Source organism: Lytechinus pictus, chromosome 17, assembly GCF_037042905.1.
Source record: "Lytechinus pictus isolate F3 Inbred chromosome 17, Lp3.0, whole genome shotgun sequence".
Taxonomy (NCBI): domain Eukaryota; kingdom Metazoa; phylum Echinodermata; class Echinoidea; order Temnopleuroida; family Toxopneustidae; genus Lytechinus; species Lytechinus pictus.
Window position 1 is genome coordinate 20,352,023 of NC_087261.1, and position 18,284 is coordinate 20,370,306.

The 18,284-nt window shown below is 37.8% G+C and overlaps 1 protein-coding gene across 1 annotated transcript; it reads right to left on the reverse strand.

The window, feature by feature from the left end:
* Positions 1-6,136: 6,136 nt before the first annotated feature.
* On the reverse strand, positions 6,137-16,671 carry LOC129281051 (cytochrome P450 2U1-like). The gene is made up of 4 exons (XM_064112004.1): positions 15,038-16,671; positions 13,405-14,190; positions 10,946-11,926; positions 6,137-10,180 (listed from the first exon to the last, which is right to left on the reverse strand). The coding sequence occupies exons 2-4, from the start codon at positions 13,757-13,759 to the stop codon at positions 9,984-9,986; spliced, it is 1,533 nt and encodes a 510-aa protein (XP_063968074.1). The 5' UTR covers positions 13,760-14,190; positions 15,038-16,671; the 3' UTR covers positions 6,137-9,983.
* Positions 16,672-18,284: the final 1,613 nt, after the last annotated feature.

Genomic DNA, 18,284 nt, shown 5'->3' on the forward strand with positions numbered 1-18,284 from the left:
AAAAGATGAACTTCATATACTTCGGCCTAACCTTACTCTAATTCCATGCCCTAATGTATACATTTGAACTTTAACTGGCAAGAAACACATATAGCTGAGGTGAAAAAACAGTGTTGGGAAACAATGGAGAACTTCAGTATTGTCATTTAACCGCGCGCAGCGCGGAAGCAAAATTCATATATAAATTTAGAGCAAGAGTGAAGGAGTTTTTGAGGAAAAATAAATAAAAAGAAAAAAAAAACACAAAGTTACCTTTCTTCCCTTCCCTTTTCCTTTTCTCCTCCCTTCCCTTTTCCTTTTCTCCTCCCTTTTCCTTTTTTGGGGACGTTTTGGAAGGGGCGACCGCCCCCACCGCCCCCCTGGCTACGCGCCTGCAATAGAGGGCCCACACTAACAAAAATGCTCAAAATTAAAGATTTTGAGCGCTCTGGTGAATAAAAAAAATGGTCCCCAAGTTGATAATGAAAACAAAATTATAACTATAGAACCGAGCATTTTTGGTTACAAAGTGATGTATGTATCAGAGAATCTATAAAATGTATGTTGTGTGTTGCACAGATCTACATGTAGATTAACCAAAGCCTAAGGTTGAACAAGCGGTTAATATACAGATCAGTGGGTGACAACAACCTTGAGCTCAATAATACATACATAAGTAAAAAAGGGAAAATATTGGCTTACCTTTAAACCAGGGAAAAGGTGTCAGCTGACTTCTATCGACTGCAATGCTCAAGATCATCATGGTTACCAGGAAGATTTCCATACATCAAAATGTCTTTATTCTTGTCAGAACGTACATCGTGAAGCTTCCGGCCCCCTCTCTCCATGCCGTCCTGGTCAATGTCCACTCAACCTGAATACCATTCTTTAAGAGAGAAGGATATTTCTTGCTCTCTCGGAAAATGTAGAGACCTCATTGGAAAGGCACAATGGGAACCATAGCGTATTACTCAAAGGGCCGGGGTACAGGGGGCCTGTTGCTGAGAGAGTTGCAATCAAACGCAACTCTGAAGACCATACGTCACTCCATTTTCAACCAATCAAAAACGTGCATTCTGGACTTGTGCTTGATCTTTGGACTTGCGTTCAAATGCAACTCTTTCTGCAAAGTGCCCCAGATCAGAGACCTCTTTTACAGCGCGCTCAAAGTACGATTACAAAGCCTAACAACTGAACAATAGGCATGATAGGCCTAGAATTCACGACATTCAACATTCTTGAATATGAACAAGAGAAAACAAGTATGTCGCATTTATTCACGTTCGACATGATTTGTCGGCATTGTTGAAGCTCCTTTCACAATTGCTCGTGCGACTGCTTCTACCTTGGTCATATGTGTTAACATTATTTTTTGCACCAGCTACATACATGACATAGATGGTTTGAATAAAAATGAATAAAACGGCTGTTTTCGAATCGCCGTACGTCCGCCGTAGAGCAAATGTGACTGAGGTATTACAACCGTTGTGATTCTGTGCAACATACTGTGACCAAATGATCGCACGGGCAATTTTATTGTGAAAGCCCCTTGAAAAAAAGAACGTTTCAAGTACAGACTGACCCGATTCCAGTGGGAGCACAAAGTGGATCATTGCCCCCCACTTGCCTCCCCAAGAAATTTTGAAATTTGAAAAAAAAATATTCAGTAAATGCTGTCATAAGCATCCTATACCCAAGCTCTGCAAAGTGCTCCAAGTGCTCCTTCGCCCCCCAAAAAAAACCCATCTGACTCGGTTTGGGTGGAGTCTTCAAGGTAATTTCTAAATGGGGCCTTGAACCATCTTAGCTATGCCTAACAAAAATGTATGCACCGTCATGGCAACGAACCTGCCTCATAGCATAACCCATTGAAAGCGGTTTTGTCCTTCTTTAGGCGGAGTTATCTCATATTCCTTGATGGTTTTTGTTGCGAAGGTCAGGTGATAAAGGCAGTGGCGGGACCGGGATTTTCAAACTAGGGTGGGGGAGGCAAATTGAGGAGACAATTTTTGTTTGCCTGTTTCACAAAATCGAGCGCGAAGCGCAAGCTAATTTTTTTTAATATACATATATATATATGCCCTACTGACTTGAATACGAACCTGTTAAGGACTGTTTGCAGTAACTCGTGAATATGTTATTTCACCAAATAAATAATTCGAGCGCGAAGCGCGAGCTGAAAATCTGTAATATCCTGCTATGATAAGTGGACGTTCTAAGCATTTTTGTTGGGCATTTAACACAAAATTAAATGCAAACGCTTAGCGCGAGCTGAAAATATTTTATATTTAGAACGTTTTTGTAATTTTTATGAACATTCAGGATGCTTTTCTCGCTCATACAAAATAATTAAAAACACTTGATTTTTAAGCCCGATGTTAAACAAACAATTTATTTACCTGCGCGAGCGAATTTAAGAATTTTAGATAATGACATGAAAGATTTAGATTTAGTGACTTTCATGACTAGATGAGAAGAGTGAAAGCGCTGCCTTGGAGCACTTTACAGCTTGAGTACGATGCTCATGACATTTGCCCCCCCCCCCTTGTGCCGCCACTGGATAAAAGTGCAGTGGATGGTCCTTTCCCTAATTAATTGGGTATTAAACGTTCACTTTTCTAATATGATGAATATAGGCCTCCAAAATATAGAAAATTCTGAGAATAACCGCTGGAATATGAACACCCGAAACCTTTGTCAAACGTGTTTTGTATTGTTTTTCCTTTACGTACCCGTCTTTTAAATATGAATTCGATTGATTTTTTTTCATTCAAATAAAATGAAGATTTATCTGTCATCATACTTCAATGTCGCTTCATGCAATTGCAATTTATCCAGCAAACTCCTGTCGCTTTGAAAGACATGTGTATAATTTCAAACACATCGGAAAGCTGTCTATTTTATTGCTGAAACCAGGGTTTATTTTACCCAATAGTCTAAGAAATTCGACTAATTGAAGAAAGAAAAACGCGTGGCACTTCCCTCTGCCGCATTTAATTCAGCATAGGAATTAAAATGTATTTTATGGCAAGTACAAGGTTCTGAATAAAATGTATTGGAAAAGAAAGAAAAATAATCATGGACCTATCCACGGAGGATTATTCTATTGTTACTGGGGATGCTGGGCATTGTCACAGCACCCCCAGTAAGAATAGATAAAACTCCGTGGATAGGTCCATGAAAATAATAGTAGGAAGTAAATGTCTAAAAATTGGGAAAAAGGGAACACCCTGACCAAGTTCATTTCCCTTGCTTTATTATAGAAAATACAGTTTCCTGACCTATACCTTAACTTGTAAAGTGACCAAACTGTCTAAAATACACGAATCGTTGATTTGACTGGTAAATGGATAGGCCTACATATGTAGAAAATTTCTAAAATCATGTATGATGGATATAATAAAGTCAATAAAAACCGAAATTATTTTCTTTTAAATAGATCAATAATTGTGTAATGAATTCATATATAAATATATAAATTTATATGCATATATATTGTCCAATATAGGTACTTAAAAGAATGTTAATAAGTTACACACTTAAATTGTTGGGCAACATAGTGTCCACACGACAATTGGTTAAAAAATAATGGGTAGTTTTCAACCAATACTGTAGTTTTCACCTAAAGCACATATTATTGCTTTAAAACTACCCAGAATTTGATAAACTTTTAACCAATTGTTGTGTGGACAGTATGTTGCCCAACATTTTTAAGAGTGTATAGATGTATCCGAGGTTGGTGTGTAACGGATAAATAATATCAAACGTGTTTAAGATCAAAATTTGTCATAACAGTAAACATTCGTGTTCTGTGATTTTTTTTAAAGACAAACTAGCCATTTATTTCCAACCCTTCACCATCATACATGTATATTACCCTGAATAAAACGTGTCGACATAAAACAAATAATGATGCTCATCTTTCATTATCTATATTGTAATGTTAATATTATGTACAAATCTTTCAGGATTGTGTATGTCTGTGTGTGTGTTTGTGATGTGACATAAAATTTTCATTCAGATATCCGATCTGTATTTCAAATTCCCCCTCTCCCTTATATGTGTGCATGTGTGTTTTGTGTGCAAAATCTGGGCTAAAAATCCATATTAATGCAAAATAATAGCCTACAGTATGGTCTTCATTAGATCGATGGATTCTTGGCACATGGTGTATGTTCAAGAAATTTTATATCATACTTGAATTATGTGCCCGTCTAGCTCAAAACCTAAAGTAACTCTATACATACATGCAAGGTTCCCTGTAACAAGAGACAATTTTGTCCACAAAAATCAATTGTAAAATTGACAAGGTTAAACCAAAAATGTGATACAAGAAATATCCTTGAGAGTCATTTTGAATTTCATTTCCATTACATTATGTGGTGTACAGAGGCCCTGAGGTATATATTTAGCCGAAAAGATGATGTATTCGCTTTCTAATTTTACTACAATCATCACAGCGCTTTCAGGCATACTTTTCCTCATCCGCCTTGATGCCACAATCACATCAACGAAACCGACTCCAGTATATATACTGTATATATATGTAATATACATGTATATCTAAATAAATATATATATATATATATATATAAATATATATATATATATACATTATATATATATATATATATATATATATACAGTGCGTCCCACAAAAAACAAAACCGAGATTTATCGATGATTTATCATAACTTGATCACAAATACAATAGACAAATGACCTACCATTGTAAAGCTTAGAATCTCCTCTTTCATCTGAAATTACTTAGATTATTCCTCATTCACGCATGAGTGAGCAAAAACAATTTGAAGAGGGGATACCAAAAAGTCATTTGGCGGGCTGTATCTGGGTTTCAAAAAGAAAACCACATTTCTAAATAGTTCAATATCTGCTCTTTAATTTGATACCTCAATTACAGAACATGATCAAGTTTTAAGAAAGTTCTGGTTATTTGAAAAAAGGCTTGAATTTCAATAATTTCATAAAATGAAGAGGTTTTACAGGCTAGCGTTCAAACTCACTCGACACTTCGTTTTGTTGACGATCAGCCATGCATGAAGTCTTTTGTTAACCATGCGATAGCTTCTGTGGGAAACAGGTGAAAACACGTTTATTTAATGATATGATGGAAATATAAGCATTGTTTCGAGGGAACGTAACTTTTTTAATTCTTGACCATTTTTTGTGATTGAGGTATCAAATTAAAGAGCAGATGTTGAACTTTTTAGGCATGTGATTTTAATTATAAAATTCAGATACCCCCCGCCAAATGAGTTTTTAGTACCCTTTCTTTAAATTGTTTTTGCTCACTCATGCGTGAATGAGGAATAATCTAAGTAATATCAGATGAAAGAGGAGATTCTAAGCTTTACATTGGTAGGTCATTTGTCTATTGTATTTGTGATTAAGTTATGATAAATCATTGCTAAATCTCGGTTTCGATTTTTCTGGGACGCACTGTATATATATATAGATATACACACACACACATGTTGTTTTTATCGGTTAGGGGCAGTTTGGTTGGTATGAATGTAGCACAAGTGTACATAAACATGCCCTAGATTAGTGAACAAGCGACCATTGATGACTTTTTATTAAAAAAAAAACACGTATAGCCTATAGACCATGGCTATAATTTATGCTTAAATCTGCTGCATTTTTTTTCACACATTAAATTTATTCATTCTTTACATATCAATCCCGTAATTCTAATCATTACGGTTCCATTAATCATGTTAAAAATTATATACAAGTATCTCATGTCCTCATCATTTCACGACGGTGGACGTGCCAACGAACTTTTAAATAAGTTGCTTGACCTATAGATCAGAACACAGACACACCACAGACATGACAAACACTAATCATGCTAATCGCGGGCATGTCGGCAAGGTGAATTAGGTCTATACAAATGTCGAGATAGGTTCATATATTTATTTGTTTTAGAACTTGCTATCATGACTGTAATGGTCTGTACTGGGGGTGTCACGGCAGATGCATTTAGCTAAGTACCAAATTACCAGTTACCAAAATATGCCTCCACTAGTTACGACACATCTTATTTTAAATTCCTGTAATTTAGAGTAAAGCCAAGACAAGAAAATTGCATTTCGGATACAACAACCAGAAGAATACACAAATAGAACTTCAAATATAAACAAGTGGAATGCCTCTGGCCGTCTCACCTGCATCACGCGATTCAATATAGCAGCAGTGCTGATTTTGAAAACTACTATGACTCGCACAAGATGTTCAGTGATACTTGGTTACTCTTATTTCCACGTTTTATGAACTAGACCAATACACTTAAAGAGATATGATGGCAATTCAACAAATACATGTACCAGCAACGTGGCCAAAGTTCTTTGACCTTACATGACCTTTGACCTTGATCATGTGACCTGAAACTCGCACAGGATGTTCAGTGATACCTGATTACTCTTATGTCCAAGTTTTATGAACTAGACCAACACACTTTCAAATTTATGGCTGTAATTCAACAAATACCCCAATTTGGCCAAAGTTCATTGACCCTAAATGACCTTTGACCTTGATCATGTGACCTGAAACTTGCACAGGATGTTCGGTAATACTTGATTACTATTGTGTCCAAGTTTCATGAATCAGATCCATAAACTTTCAAAGTTATGATGGTAATTCAACAGATACCCCCAATTTGGCCAAAGTTCATTGACCCTAAATGACCTTTGACCTCGGTCATGTGACGTGAAACTCATGCAGGATGTTCAGTGATACTTGATTAACATTATGTATAAGTTTCATGAACTAGGTCCATATATTTTCTAAGTTATGATGACATTTCAAAAACTTAACCTTAGGTTAAGATTTTGATGTTGATTCCCCCAACATGGTCTAAGTTCATTGACCCTAAATGACCTTTGACCTTGGTCATGTGACATGAAACTCAGGCAGGATGTTCAGTAATACTTGATTAACCTTATGGCCAAGTTTCATGAACTAGGTCCATATACTTTCTAAGTTATGCTGTCATTTCAAAAACTTAACCTCAGGTTAAGATTTGGTGTTGACGCCGCCGCCGTCGCCGTCGCCGTCGGAAAAGCGGCGCCTATAGTCTCACTCTGCTATGCAGGTGAGACAAAAATGAGTAATATAGATTTACCCAAGGCCATTAACATGACAATTAATTATTTAGCAATGACATACAAAAAATAGTATCCCGGTGCGAGAGTACAATCGGAATTGCACAAATAGCAAAGAGCAACTCAATTCGGGTATTCTATAAAATGACACATACCCCTCAATGGAGTTCAAAGAAAAGGCACTTGTAATGTTGACCCTAGGACCCTGGAGAGGAGGATAAAATTAATCGAATAAAAGCGATGAAATTAATCGAATGTATCTACACCCACAAAAGACTAAGATCGTGATTTTCGGTAATAAACGTAAATTACAAAATAATACAATCACAATTAAATTTGAGAAAACAACTTTGGAACATGTTGATAATATTAAATACTTAGGAATCATTTTCGACTCTCAATTAAGCTGGTTTTTGCAATACATCTCTTATAAAATATCACGCTCTATCGCTTGCATACGTTGAATTAAACATTTGATCAAAAGAAATCAATTAAACAGTTATACTTTGCCCTTATCTTGTCACATATTGATTATTGTTGTACAGCGTGGGGAAATAGTTTGAAAAGTAATATAACCCGATTACAGAAATTGCGGAGTAGATATGCTCGCTTGGTTTTGAATACAGATTATTCAACTTCACAATGTTCTTTGTTAACTACACTCGACTGGCAATCCGTTGAACAGGGGATTAAATACCAACAATGTATTTTAATTTACAGAAATTGGAATGATTCTGCACCAAAATACTTGAAACAATTATCTGTTATACGACCCATTGTTTATAATACTAGACATTCCGCCCAAAATCGTCTACAAATACCATACCCTAAATTTGAATTAAAAAAGATCTTTCTCATTCACTGCAAATTCTATTTTCAATAAATTGCAATTGTCCGTACAAAACTTTAAGTCCCTAAATAACTTCAAAAAACTGATTTTTTTTTTATCAACATGGTCTAACTTGACAACCTGGCCCGGTTTGGGAGAGAGAGAGAGAGAGGGGGGGGGGTATACCACGTGCAGCCACACTTACATTACTTAATTACGGTTTAAGTTTATAAGCGTGTTTTTGTTTATGTTTTTAATTTTGATTTATGTTATCTATTTCCTTATATTATTGTTATGTTATTTATTCATTTACCATGTATTTGTTCTATATTTGTTTTAACATGTTCATGTTTCTTTTTATTCGCGGAGGGCTCCGTTGTAAATTTTTTTTAAACTGAACCGGACTACCTTCCACTGTTTTTATCGATTATGTTAAATACAACATGAATAAAAAATTTCCACCAATGTAGGAACTTTCGACCATGCTGAAAAAGTCATGTACAAATCCGAATCTCTGTTGCAAACTTGCAGCTCTGTAAAACGAGGCCTATGCAAAAAAAAAAAAAAAATCCTGGTTTTGAATTCGTACCAAGGGCGGCAATTTATTACTGCTGGAGGTGAAGGGGGGAGGGGGGGGTCGCAGGCTTCTTCACACCTAAATGGGAGTTCTGTATCGTCGGATACCTGGGGAAATCTAGGACCGAGGGTGAGCATGCTCAGGCTGCGCTTAAGAGGATGTTGATAAAGGGGCCGGCATCTTCTGAACACGATTGTATTGAGCATCGCTTTGTATACAGGTCCTATACAACAATTTTGGGTAATTCAAATTTCAACATGACTTAAATCATTATCATCGAAAGAATGGCAATAATTTATACTTGAACTGGTAGAAGTATTGAAAATTAGAATAGTAATATTAGCCGGTGGTGGCCGTAGTAATAATAGTAGTAGTAGTAATAATAGTAGTAGTAGTAGTGGTAGTAGTAGTAGAAGTAATTGGCGGCGATTTCGAAGGACATTTTTTTTCTGTAGACGAGACCACACTCTCTCATAGGTTGGTATACAAAAAATCGAAGGACATTGGTACCCCCCTCCACCCCGTCCTGAGTTGCCGCCCATGATAGTAATAGCAGTACTCGTAGTAGAGGTATCACCATTCCATCGGAGTTATTATCGCCGGAGCAAGAATCATGGAGTCGATGTCATATAGTGATTCTGGGGTTGCAGATGCACAGTCATGATTTATTTATTTATTTATTTATTTATGTTTTCCTTGGACAGGGTGGTCTCTTCAGTACATAAAAACTGCTTTTCGAGAGAGCCCTGTACCTATCAAATACATATAACAATCATTATACAATGGTAAACAATTACAGAATTAATTAAAAAGGAAAACTACATGCAGTATAAAAGAAAAGAGATTCATAAGTATACATATCAAATTAACAATACATAATAGATGCATAGCGTGATCGAAATGTAACAATAAAATGGCAAAGTACATGAACATCAAAATAAAATGAAATAGGCGATGATGAACATGATTCTGACATGAAAATAAAAAAGGTATAAAAACTGAGAAAATAAAATACCTATACTAGTCGTGGATCCATAGCTCTTGCTCCGGCTACAATAGCTCCGATGGAAATCATGACCATAAAATCTAACCTCCAAAACTAAATAACCCCATCCATTTTCTTTACATTCTTCTGAACCAAAAACCTCTACTACAGTCCTAACTCTAACCCTACGCCCTCTGAGATATCAAGACCGGAGCAAATGTCGCAGGAGCACTAGGTACCTAAGGGAGGGCAGACTACCTCCCCTGACGGGTCACAACTCATGCAAGGGACCTACCCCCTGGCGAGTCACAACTGATCCCTGACGAGCCACAAATGGCCCCCTCTTTTGAACTTGAAGACTTTTTTTTTTGCTTGTCAAATTTTTTGGCGGACGAATTTGCCCCCCTGTGGAAAATCCTAGGTACACCACTGTCGCTGGGGCAAATGTTTGTGTCACCCTGATGGTTACCATAATCATAACAGTTATCATCAGTCCTTTTTCTCAGTACGTCTCGGGATAGCACACAGTGAGTATTGGTGAGGTACGTATGTAGCAAGCGATCTTCCCTTCATTGTGGGAGGAGGGGCTCCCGGGGGTAGGACAAAACGAAAGTGGCACAGGAGGTGAGAAAAGAACAGAAAGAGTTCTACTTTTGCCAGCTCCTCGCCAATGCACCTTCGGCGACCTGCAAAAAAAATTGAAAAAAAAATTAAGGGAAAGTTGTATCTCAGCGAGAGAGAGATAGAGAGAGACGAACAGACGAACAGACAAAACGGTTACAGAGGTGCGGTCAAAATTTTAATCAAGTTTTTTTACTGGCTCCGCGTAAAAATGGCAGAGGTATGGCAGTGGTAAAAATGACAGGTTAAAACGTCTGGGGAAACCAGATTTATACTCTATGGCCATGTGAAGCTTTGAGCTTGGTTTTAGAATAGTTCTGTCATTTCTTGATTAATTGTAAAGAAACAATATAATTAAAAATGAAAAAGTCAAAACATAATTTACATAGTAGGCCTAGGATTCAACATACAATAAAATGCGAAATACATGTAAATAGTGTGTGGCATCATCAGGTTCCCCATTTGCATACGGCTCATGTTGTACGTATAAATGCTTTATGAACTAAAGTCAAATTTCGAAATGCTACTACTTTATTTCTTAACCGATTGTAATGAAATTTTCAGTATTATACTGCTTCATTGCCTTACTGATGTCGGATGTCGGAGTGCATTTGACTTTGGAAATGCCAATCATAGTGTGTTGTTTGTTTACATGCACTTTCAGAAATGCATACAAGAAGGAATGAACTTTAAATTTTACCCATCAGATATCAGTTCTTATCGCCCAACAACATTCTCTTGTACAATTTATTGTCTTATTCATACGGTATACTTCATAAGCAAAGAGGGATTGCGAGTGAAAAAAAAATTATCACCCCGATAATATTTACCGATAGAAAACGGAATGAGTTCCTCCCTTTGAACAACCTGCTTGGTTTCTGGGTCAAGAAACCTGTCTGGATTGAACTCATCAGGATTCTTCCATAGGTCTGGGTCATGATGAATGGCCCACTGGTTAGGTAGGATGACAGTTCCTTTTGGGATGTCATAGCCATTGAGGACAGCGTCTTTGGTAGTTGCGTGGGGGACCCCCAAGGGCACGATCGATGCCTTCCGCTGAATCTCCAGCAAGGTTGCTTCTGTGTATGGCAAATTAGGTTTGTCCAGTAAACTAGGCAACCTATCCAGACCAACTACCCTGTCTAATTCCTCTTGTACCTTTTGTTGGACATCCTGATTGACCAACATATAGAGAAGTGCCCATTTGAGAGTTGTGGCTGTCGTCTCTGTACCGGCAACAAAGAGATCAGCAACAGCCACTATCATGTTCTCGTCATTAAACGAATTCGTGGTAGTGCTTTCCTTCGCCATGCTCGCAGCTTCGGCTATTTTGTCAGCATACATGTGAATGAAACATGTTGCTGGGTCGGACTTCTCAACAAAATCCTGTTTTATTTTTCCAAAAAGGGGGTACATATACTTGTCAAAATGAGCTTTGCTTTGAAGACATTTCTTAAGACCACTCCGAGGTAAAAAGCGCAGGAATGGAATAAAATTGAACGCACCTCCTACTTCTGTGACCTCCACGATGGCCAAGAGTGCTTCGATGACTCCCTTAAAGTCCTCATCATTGTAATCAAACCGCTTTCCAAGATTCAACCAACAAATAATATTCGAAACTGAGACAATTATGTCATGGAACGGACTGAACGGTTCAGAATGACGTCCTTCAAAGTTTTTTACAAGGTGTTTAACCTCCTCTATAATTGTTTCTTCCATTCGAAACTTTCCCATGCCCAGAGATCGGAGCGCAGAAAATGTGAAACGACGCTGTTCAGTTTGGACAGGGCTGCTGTATCCAGCGATGAGACCTAGAGAGAAAAAAAAATAGGTTTAGAAAAAAAAAACTATTCATTTATTCATAATGTGATGCATCATTCAGGTGATCCCCGCCAAAAGGAATTTCTCGTCCAGGCATACATTGAATACGGATTTGGGTCTTTTCACACGTAAATCTTGAATCATCATTGTCAATGATGATTGCATGCGTTCTTGATTCTAATCATGTTCTAGTTTGGTTTCACACGTGCTAAAATTCGTCATTAGCCTTATTTTTCACTGGAATCATTCAAATCCCAACAATATGGCTAAAATTTTCTGATAGGCTGACCAAATAGGCATGTTAAGCACTTTACTTTTAAGTGCGTATACAAAAAATAATTGACCAATAATTTCAAGCGCAAAGCGCAAGCTGACATTTCATTTTATCAGACTATTCTGACATGAAAAGGGACGTTTAAAAGGGGTACTTCAGGCTGAAAATAATATGATTTGAACAGATAAAGAAATATCAGATAAAAAAACCCCCAAATATTTGATGAAAATCGGACAAGGAATAAAAAAGCTATGACATAATAAAAAAATGCATGATTTCAGTGAAAAGGTTCTTTGCATGTTTTCATGAATATTCAATTAGCAAATTGGTAATGTCACATCCCCCAATTGTTCTTGTGAAATTGTGTTTATTAAAATGTTGTTCTCCAAGAATAAAAAAAAAGATTGGCAACTGATTTAATGCAGTAGACAGCCCTTGCTGTAACTTATTTCTTTTTGAGGGAGACATATCTTACAAACATGTATGTAATATGAAATGATTTTGATTTAATGTAATAACATAAGAATAATGAAAGTGGGGACATGACATCACCAGCCCACCTATTAAAGGAATATTCTTGACGACGTAAATATAACTGTTCTCACAAAATATTGCTAAACTTTAAATTTCGATGACTTCGTTATCAGATTTTGACATTTTGTTTGTTGAAATTTGCTTTATTTAATTAGATATAATTATTTCCATTCCGGGGTAACCTTTCAATGAATATGTGTGAACATGCACGATCACGAACTCGTATCTTACTAAACAAACTACGCGAGTACAAGGTTCGAGTTGATTTCTTTACGATAGTTCGGATCTGGACATGGGAAGTTACAAGCATTTTTGTAGTCACGAACAAAATGCAGACCTCTACATATCAAACTTGACAGTGAGAAATGGGAGCATTAACATTTTTTTTGTACATTGACTTGAAAACAAGACACTGCGTCATTTTGAGTTTGTTATATTCTTATTATGCTGTACCATCGAACATTGTCATTTCGTGCATTTTTAATGGTTAGAATTTGATCTATACGCCTTAATAAAATGAAATAAGATGAGATCATACTCGTATCAAAATGAGTTATATTCATTCAATCTCAATTCTATGGTTATGTTGGAAAGCGGATTCATTCCAATGTGATCATGTTGTAGAGGGCCTATAGGCCTTTAATAAAGAAAATAAATCACCTTTGCCCCGTGATAAATGCTCTATCATAGTTATCCTTGGTCGATCACAGAAGTCATCTCCAGATCTTGCAAACGCCTGTTTTACAAGGGAATAATCACTTAGTACTATTGTATAGAACGATCCCATCTGCATACTAAATATCGGTCCATATTTTTTGGCCATGCCGGCGAGGATCTGGTGCGGAGGGTGTTCCCCGGCGAGGCTGAGCAGGCTACCGATGATCGGCCATTCAGGGGGACCCTTCGGCGGGAAATTGGCTTGTGTTCTCCTTGTCCGGGAACGAATCAACATCAAGCTAACAAGGAAAGTTACCAGCCCCAGAAGAAACGTTGTAAGGCTTATCCAGAGAGCCATCCTGACCGGTGCCTATAGACGTCCTCCTAGAATGCATGAAACTCGCAAAAATGTCGACTTTGCATGTCACGCCAGCTGGAACCGCGTTTAAATGTGAACAGCACCTTGCGTATATAGTCTAGCCCTCAAACATTGTAAAACCAAGAAGATTCTATGACTGGAGTTCCAACAGGCAACAAATTTATTCAAGCAGCTGTTCATTTCTAAAGAAGCACAAAAGAAAGAACGGCAATTAGGACCCTTTTGATGTTCAGCTTCGAAACCGCCAGTTTCATTGAAGGAATCCGAGGGGTGACATTTTACAAATATTTCATTTGTATCGATTTTCCATCTTTCATATTAATAACCAAACTGAAATTTGAATGCATGACAAAATATCAATAACCAAGCACTATTACGACGAGATATTTGCCCAGATTATATCAATTAACCTGTAATTAGTGAAAAAAGAAAGAATTTGACCTTTACTGAAACCAGATTTTAACACTCTTCCGATCGTTTGCGGCGAATGAAAATTTCAAATGTGGTCGGTGGAATATTGTTGTTCATTACTGTATATGCCAGATTAGTGCCCGCACGTGCCCAGTCGAGCAAATTTGAGACATATTTCAGGACATATTGCATAGTTTATTTTTGCATGCCTCCGAATTATGTACTACACATATAACCAGACCAAGATGCGGCGAAAAAGTAATTATCATCACAAAAGCATATTTCCCTTTCTGTATGACCTATAGCTGCGGAGTCATGCGGGAATCATTTGTCTACACAATTGCAAGAGATGTTGAGCAAAGTGCATGCCTGACATACTTTCTGCTGGCGGCTTTGAAGCTTGTTCAAAGGGATTTTGTTTGCTGTTACTCCATCTCATTTAAACCTCCTTGGTAAAACCATGGACCTATAATAAATGGACGATTAACGCGATCATTCTTTTGATGCAATCATAGTCGCCGTCTCCTGATTATGTGCATATTAATGATAACATACAGGTGCTTTGACAATAGCGACTACCAAGGCGAATCTGATCTTCACAAAGGAATGTTTTGCTCTTTTTCCTTTTGTTGGCTGATGTCTTGTAGCAGAGTATACCTTTCAATTAAGATGTTTCAGATTTGGAACAGCAAATTGAGAAGCAGACGATTTTTGTGATATCAAATTTATTTGTATCGATTTTCCATCTTTCATATTAATAACCAAACTGAAATTTGAATGCATGACAAAATATCAATAACCAAGCACTATTACGACGAGATATTTGCCCAGATTATATCAATTAACCTGTAATTAGTGAAAAAAGAAAGAATTTGACCTTTACTGAAACCAGATTTTAACACTCTTCCGATCGTTTGCGGCGAATGAAAATTTCAAATGTGGTCGGTGGAATATTGTTGTTCATTACTGTATATGCCAGATTAGTGCCCGCACGTGCCCAGTCGAGCAAATTTGAGACATATTTCAGGACATATTGCATAGTTTATTTTTGCATGCCTCCGAATTATGTACTACACATATAACCAGACCAAGATGCGGCGAAAAAGTAATTATCATCACAAAAGCATATTTCCCTTTCTGTATGACCTATAGCTGCGGAGTCATGCGGGAATCATTTGTCTACACAATTGCAAGAGATGTTGAGCAAAGTGCATGCCTGACATACTTTCTGCTGGCGGCTTTGAAGCTTGTTCAAAGGGATTTTGTTTGCTGTTACTCCATCTCATTTAAACCTCCTTGGTAAAACCATGGACCTATAATAAATGGACGATTAACGCGATCATTCTTTTGATGCAATCATAGTCGCCGTCTCCTGATTATGTGCATATTAATGATAACATACAGGTGCTTTGACAATAGCGACTACCAAGGCGAATCTGATCTTCACAAAGGAATGTTTTGCTCTTTTTCCTTTTGTTGGCTGATGTCTTGTAGCAGAGTATACCTTTCAATTAAGATGTTTCAGATTTGGAACAGCAAATTGAGAAGCAGACGATTTTTGTGATATCAAATTTATTATTATCGATTTGCACGCTTCTGCACACTCATAATGACTTTTCTAACAACGAGAGGGGGACGACCCCTACAAGAAACCGACCATGTTTCTCTGGAATATTATGAGGAAATCTTTAAAATTTGATTATAAATTACAATCAATCAATTTCATTTTAGCCTCTATCTTGAAATATTCATACATTTTTCCAAATAAAAACCATGGAACTAAGATAACCATTTGTAAACCAGAACTGCACATTAATTTCCGAGAATTCAGGTAATTTATTACCTTCTGCGCATACAATTTGTCTAATATTAAATGTCTAATCACCGAAAGCTTCTGTAACTCATGGTTTAATTGACGGCGACCATGATGGTATCACAGGAGATAAATATGAAGAGAATGTTATTCACATGACAATGACAGTCAGATGTTAGTGAATTCATTAACTAACCGATGAATGTCCAGCTTTCATAGGTCCATGGTAAAACGTACGTACATGTACTGCATGCTTACCGCTGCGCCCACTCGCCGCTAACCATTAACCTGTCCCCCCCCCCCCCACCGAGGGGCCAAGGCCATGTGTGAATAAGGATAACAATAATAAACAAACCCAAGTGCTGTGAATCAATAATGCAAAAGATGAATAATAATTGGCCAACATTTACAAGTGGGAATAAAAAATACTATAAAACGATGTATCTTCCAATGAATGTTACCAGTGTTTTATCAGATATATTTTGTATTCATGCCTGATTGCACAAAAATGGCGTTCAAATTGGAATACTGGAAACGCAACACGAAATTAATAAAACAGTGTTTTTTAATTCATAAGATGTGAAAATAATGAATGAATGCACGTAAAAATGTGTGAGTGTTGAATAGCATAAACGGGAGTCCGCACTTAAGACACGTTGGTTTTGATAATAAAAAAGGAAAGAAAGAGAAACAAGTGGATGAAGATTACCAAAAATAAAACTAACAATTTTATGAATGTTTATGTTTTGATCTCGCGTCGCCGCATGCGAACAGTTGTCAAGTATGTCATGAAAGAAAATTTTCCATATTTTAATAATTTATGTTATACCAGTGATGGTCCAGAAGTCAAATCATAGTGAGATAAAATAAGACTGTTTATTAATCCTTAATCAGGAAGGTATACAGTTTAATAGAGGACGCACCATTAGATACCCAGGGGGGGGGGGGGGGGCTGGAAGTTGGGGTTGATGCAATTTTGTTCATTAGTCCATTGAGACAAGTTATTTTTTGCACCTTTCATTTGTTTGATTTGTCAGTGGACCAATTTTTTTTTTACTCTGATGGTGAGTCAAGTTTTTTGTTGTTGCTCATATAGCAAGTCAGGTTTTTTGTGTGTGTGTGGAAAAAAAACTTCCACCCCCTGGATATCTAATGGTGCGTCCCTAATACAGCTCTGACGTTTGACAAGATGCCTACCCAGGTACAATACAGCGTTGGACCAACGTTGGATCAACGTTGGGAATTTTTTTCCCAACGTTGCCTCAACGTTGGCAGGCAAACGTTGCATCATCGATAGAAGTGCACGCGCATACATCGTCAGACCAACAACATTTCCAACGTCAGTTCAACGTTGTCCAGCAACAATGTTTCAGCGTTGTCTGGTAACGTTGATCCAATGCTGGCTAAATAGTCAAATACAACATTGCTACAACGTTGGTAAGCAACGTTGCATCATCGATAGAAGTGCACGCCCGGGGGGGGGGGCACTCAGTATATAATGCATAGTGGGTATGTGCCGCGGAGGGGACCCCCATTTTTACACTCAAATTTCCGTTCCAAGGCCATAGCATTTTTGTCTTATTTAGAAAAACATCAAAGAAAGCCGCTCCAAAGCATAGCATTATCTTCTTATCGAGAAAAAAGAAGAAAGAAATCCGCTCCAAAGCTTCGCATATTTTCCGTTTCGCCGTTCCGGCCACATTGATCTGCTACAATGAGCCGCGATTTTGGTGAAAAGAGGCCACAGAGCGCTGTCCGACCATCGCCTCTGCGCTAGCGCACCCGGCGCCCGTGCCACCGGGCTAGCTGCATGCACGTTCCATAGGGATGCATACGCACTCACACGCAGGCAACCCGTTCCAAGGACCCCCGTTTTCACAAACATTGTAGTTCCGAAGCCCGTTCCGAGGACCCTCCTTTTTACAATAAGCCCGCTCCAAGGCCCCCGTTTTTTGTCTCGCCCGCGGCACATACCTACTACTTTTTTGGTCGAGTGCCCCCCCCCCCGGGAGTGCACGTCCATACATCGTCAGACCAACAACATTTCCAACGTCAGTTCAACGTTGTCCACCATTAATGCTCCAACGTTGGTATAATGTCGGCTGGGTCATCAATAACAGCGTCGCTGCAACGTTGATGGGCAACGTTGAAGCAGCGATGGACGTGCACGTGCATACATCGTCAGTCCAACTATGTTTACAACGTTGGTTCAACGCTGTCCAGCAACAATTCTCCAACATTGTCTGGCAACATTGCTCCAACATTGTTACAACGTTGTCA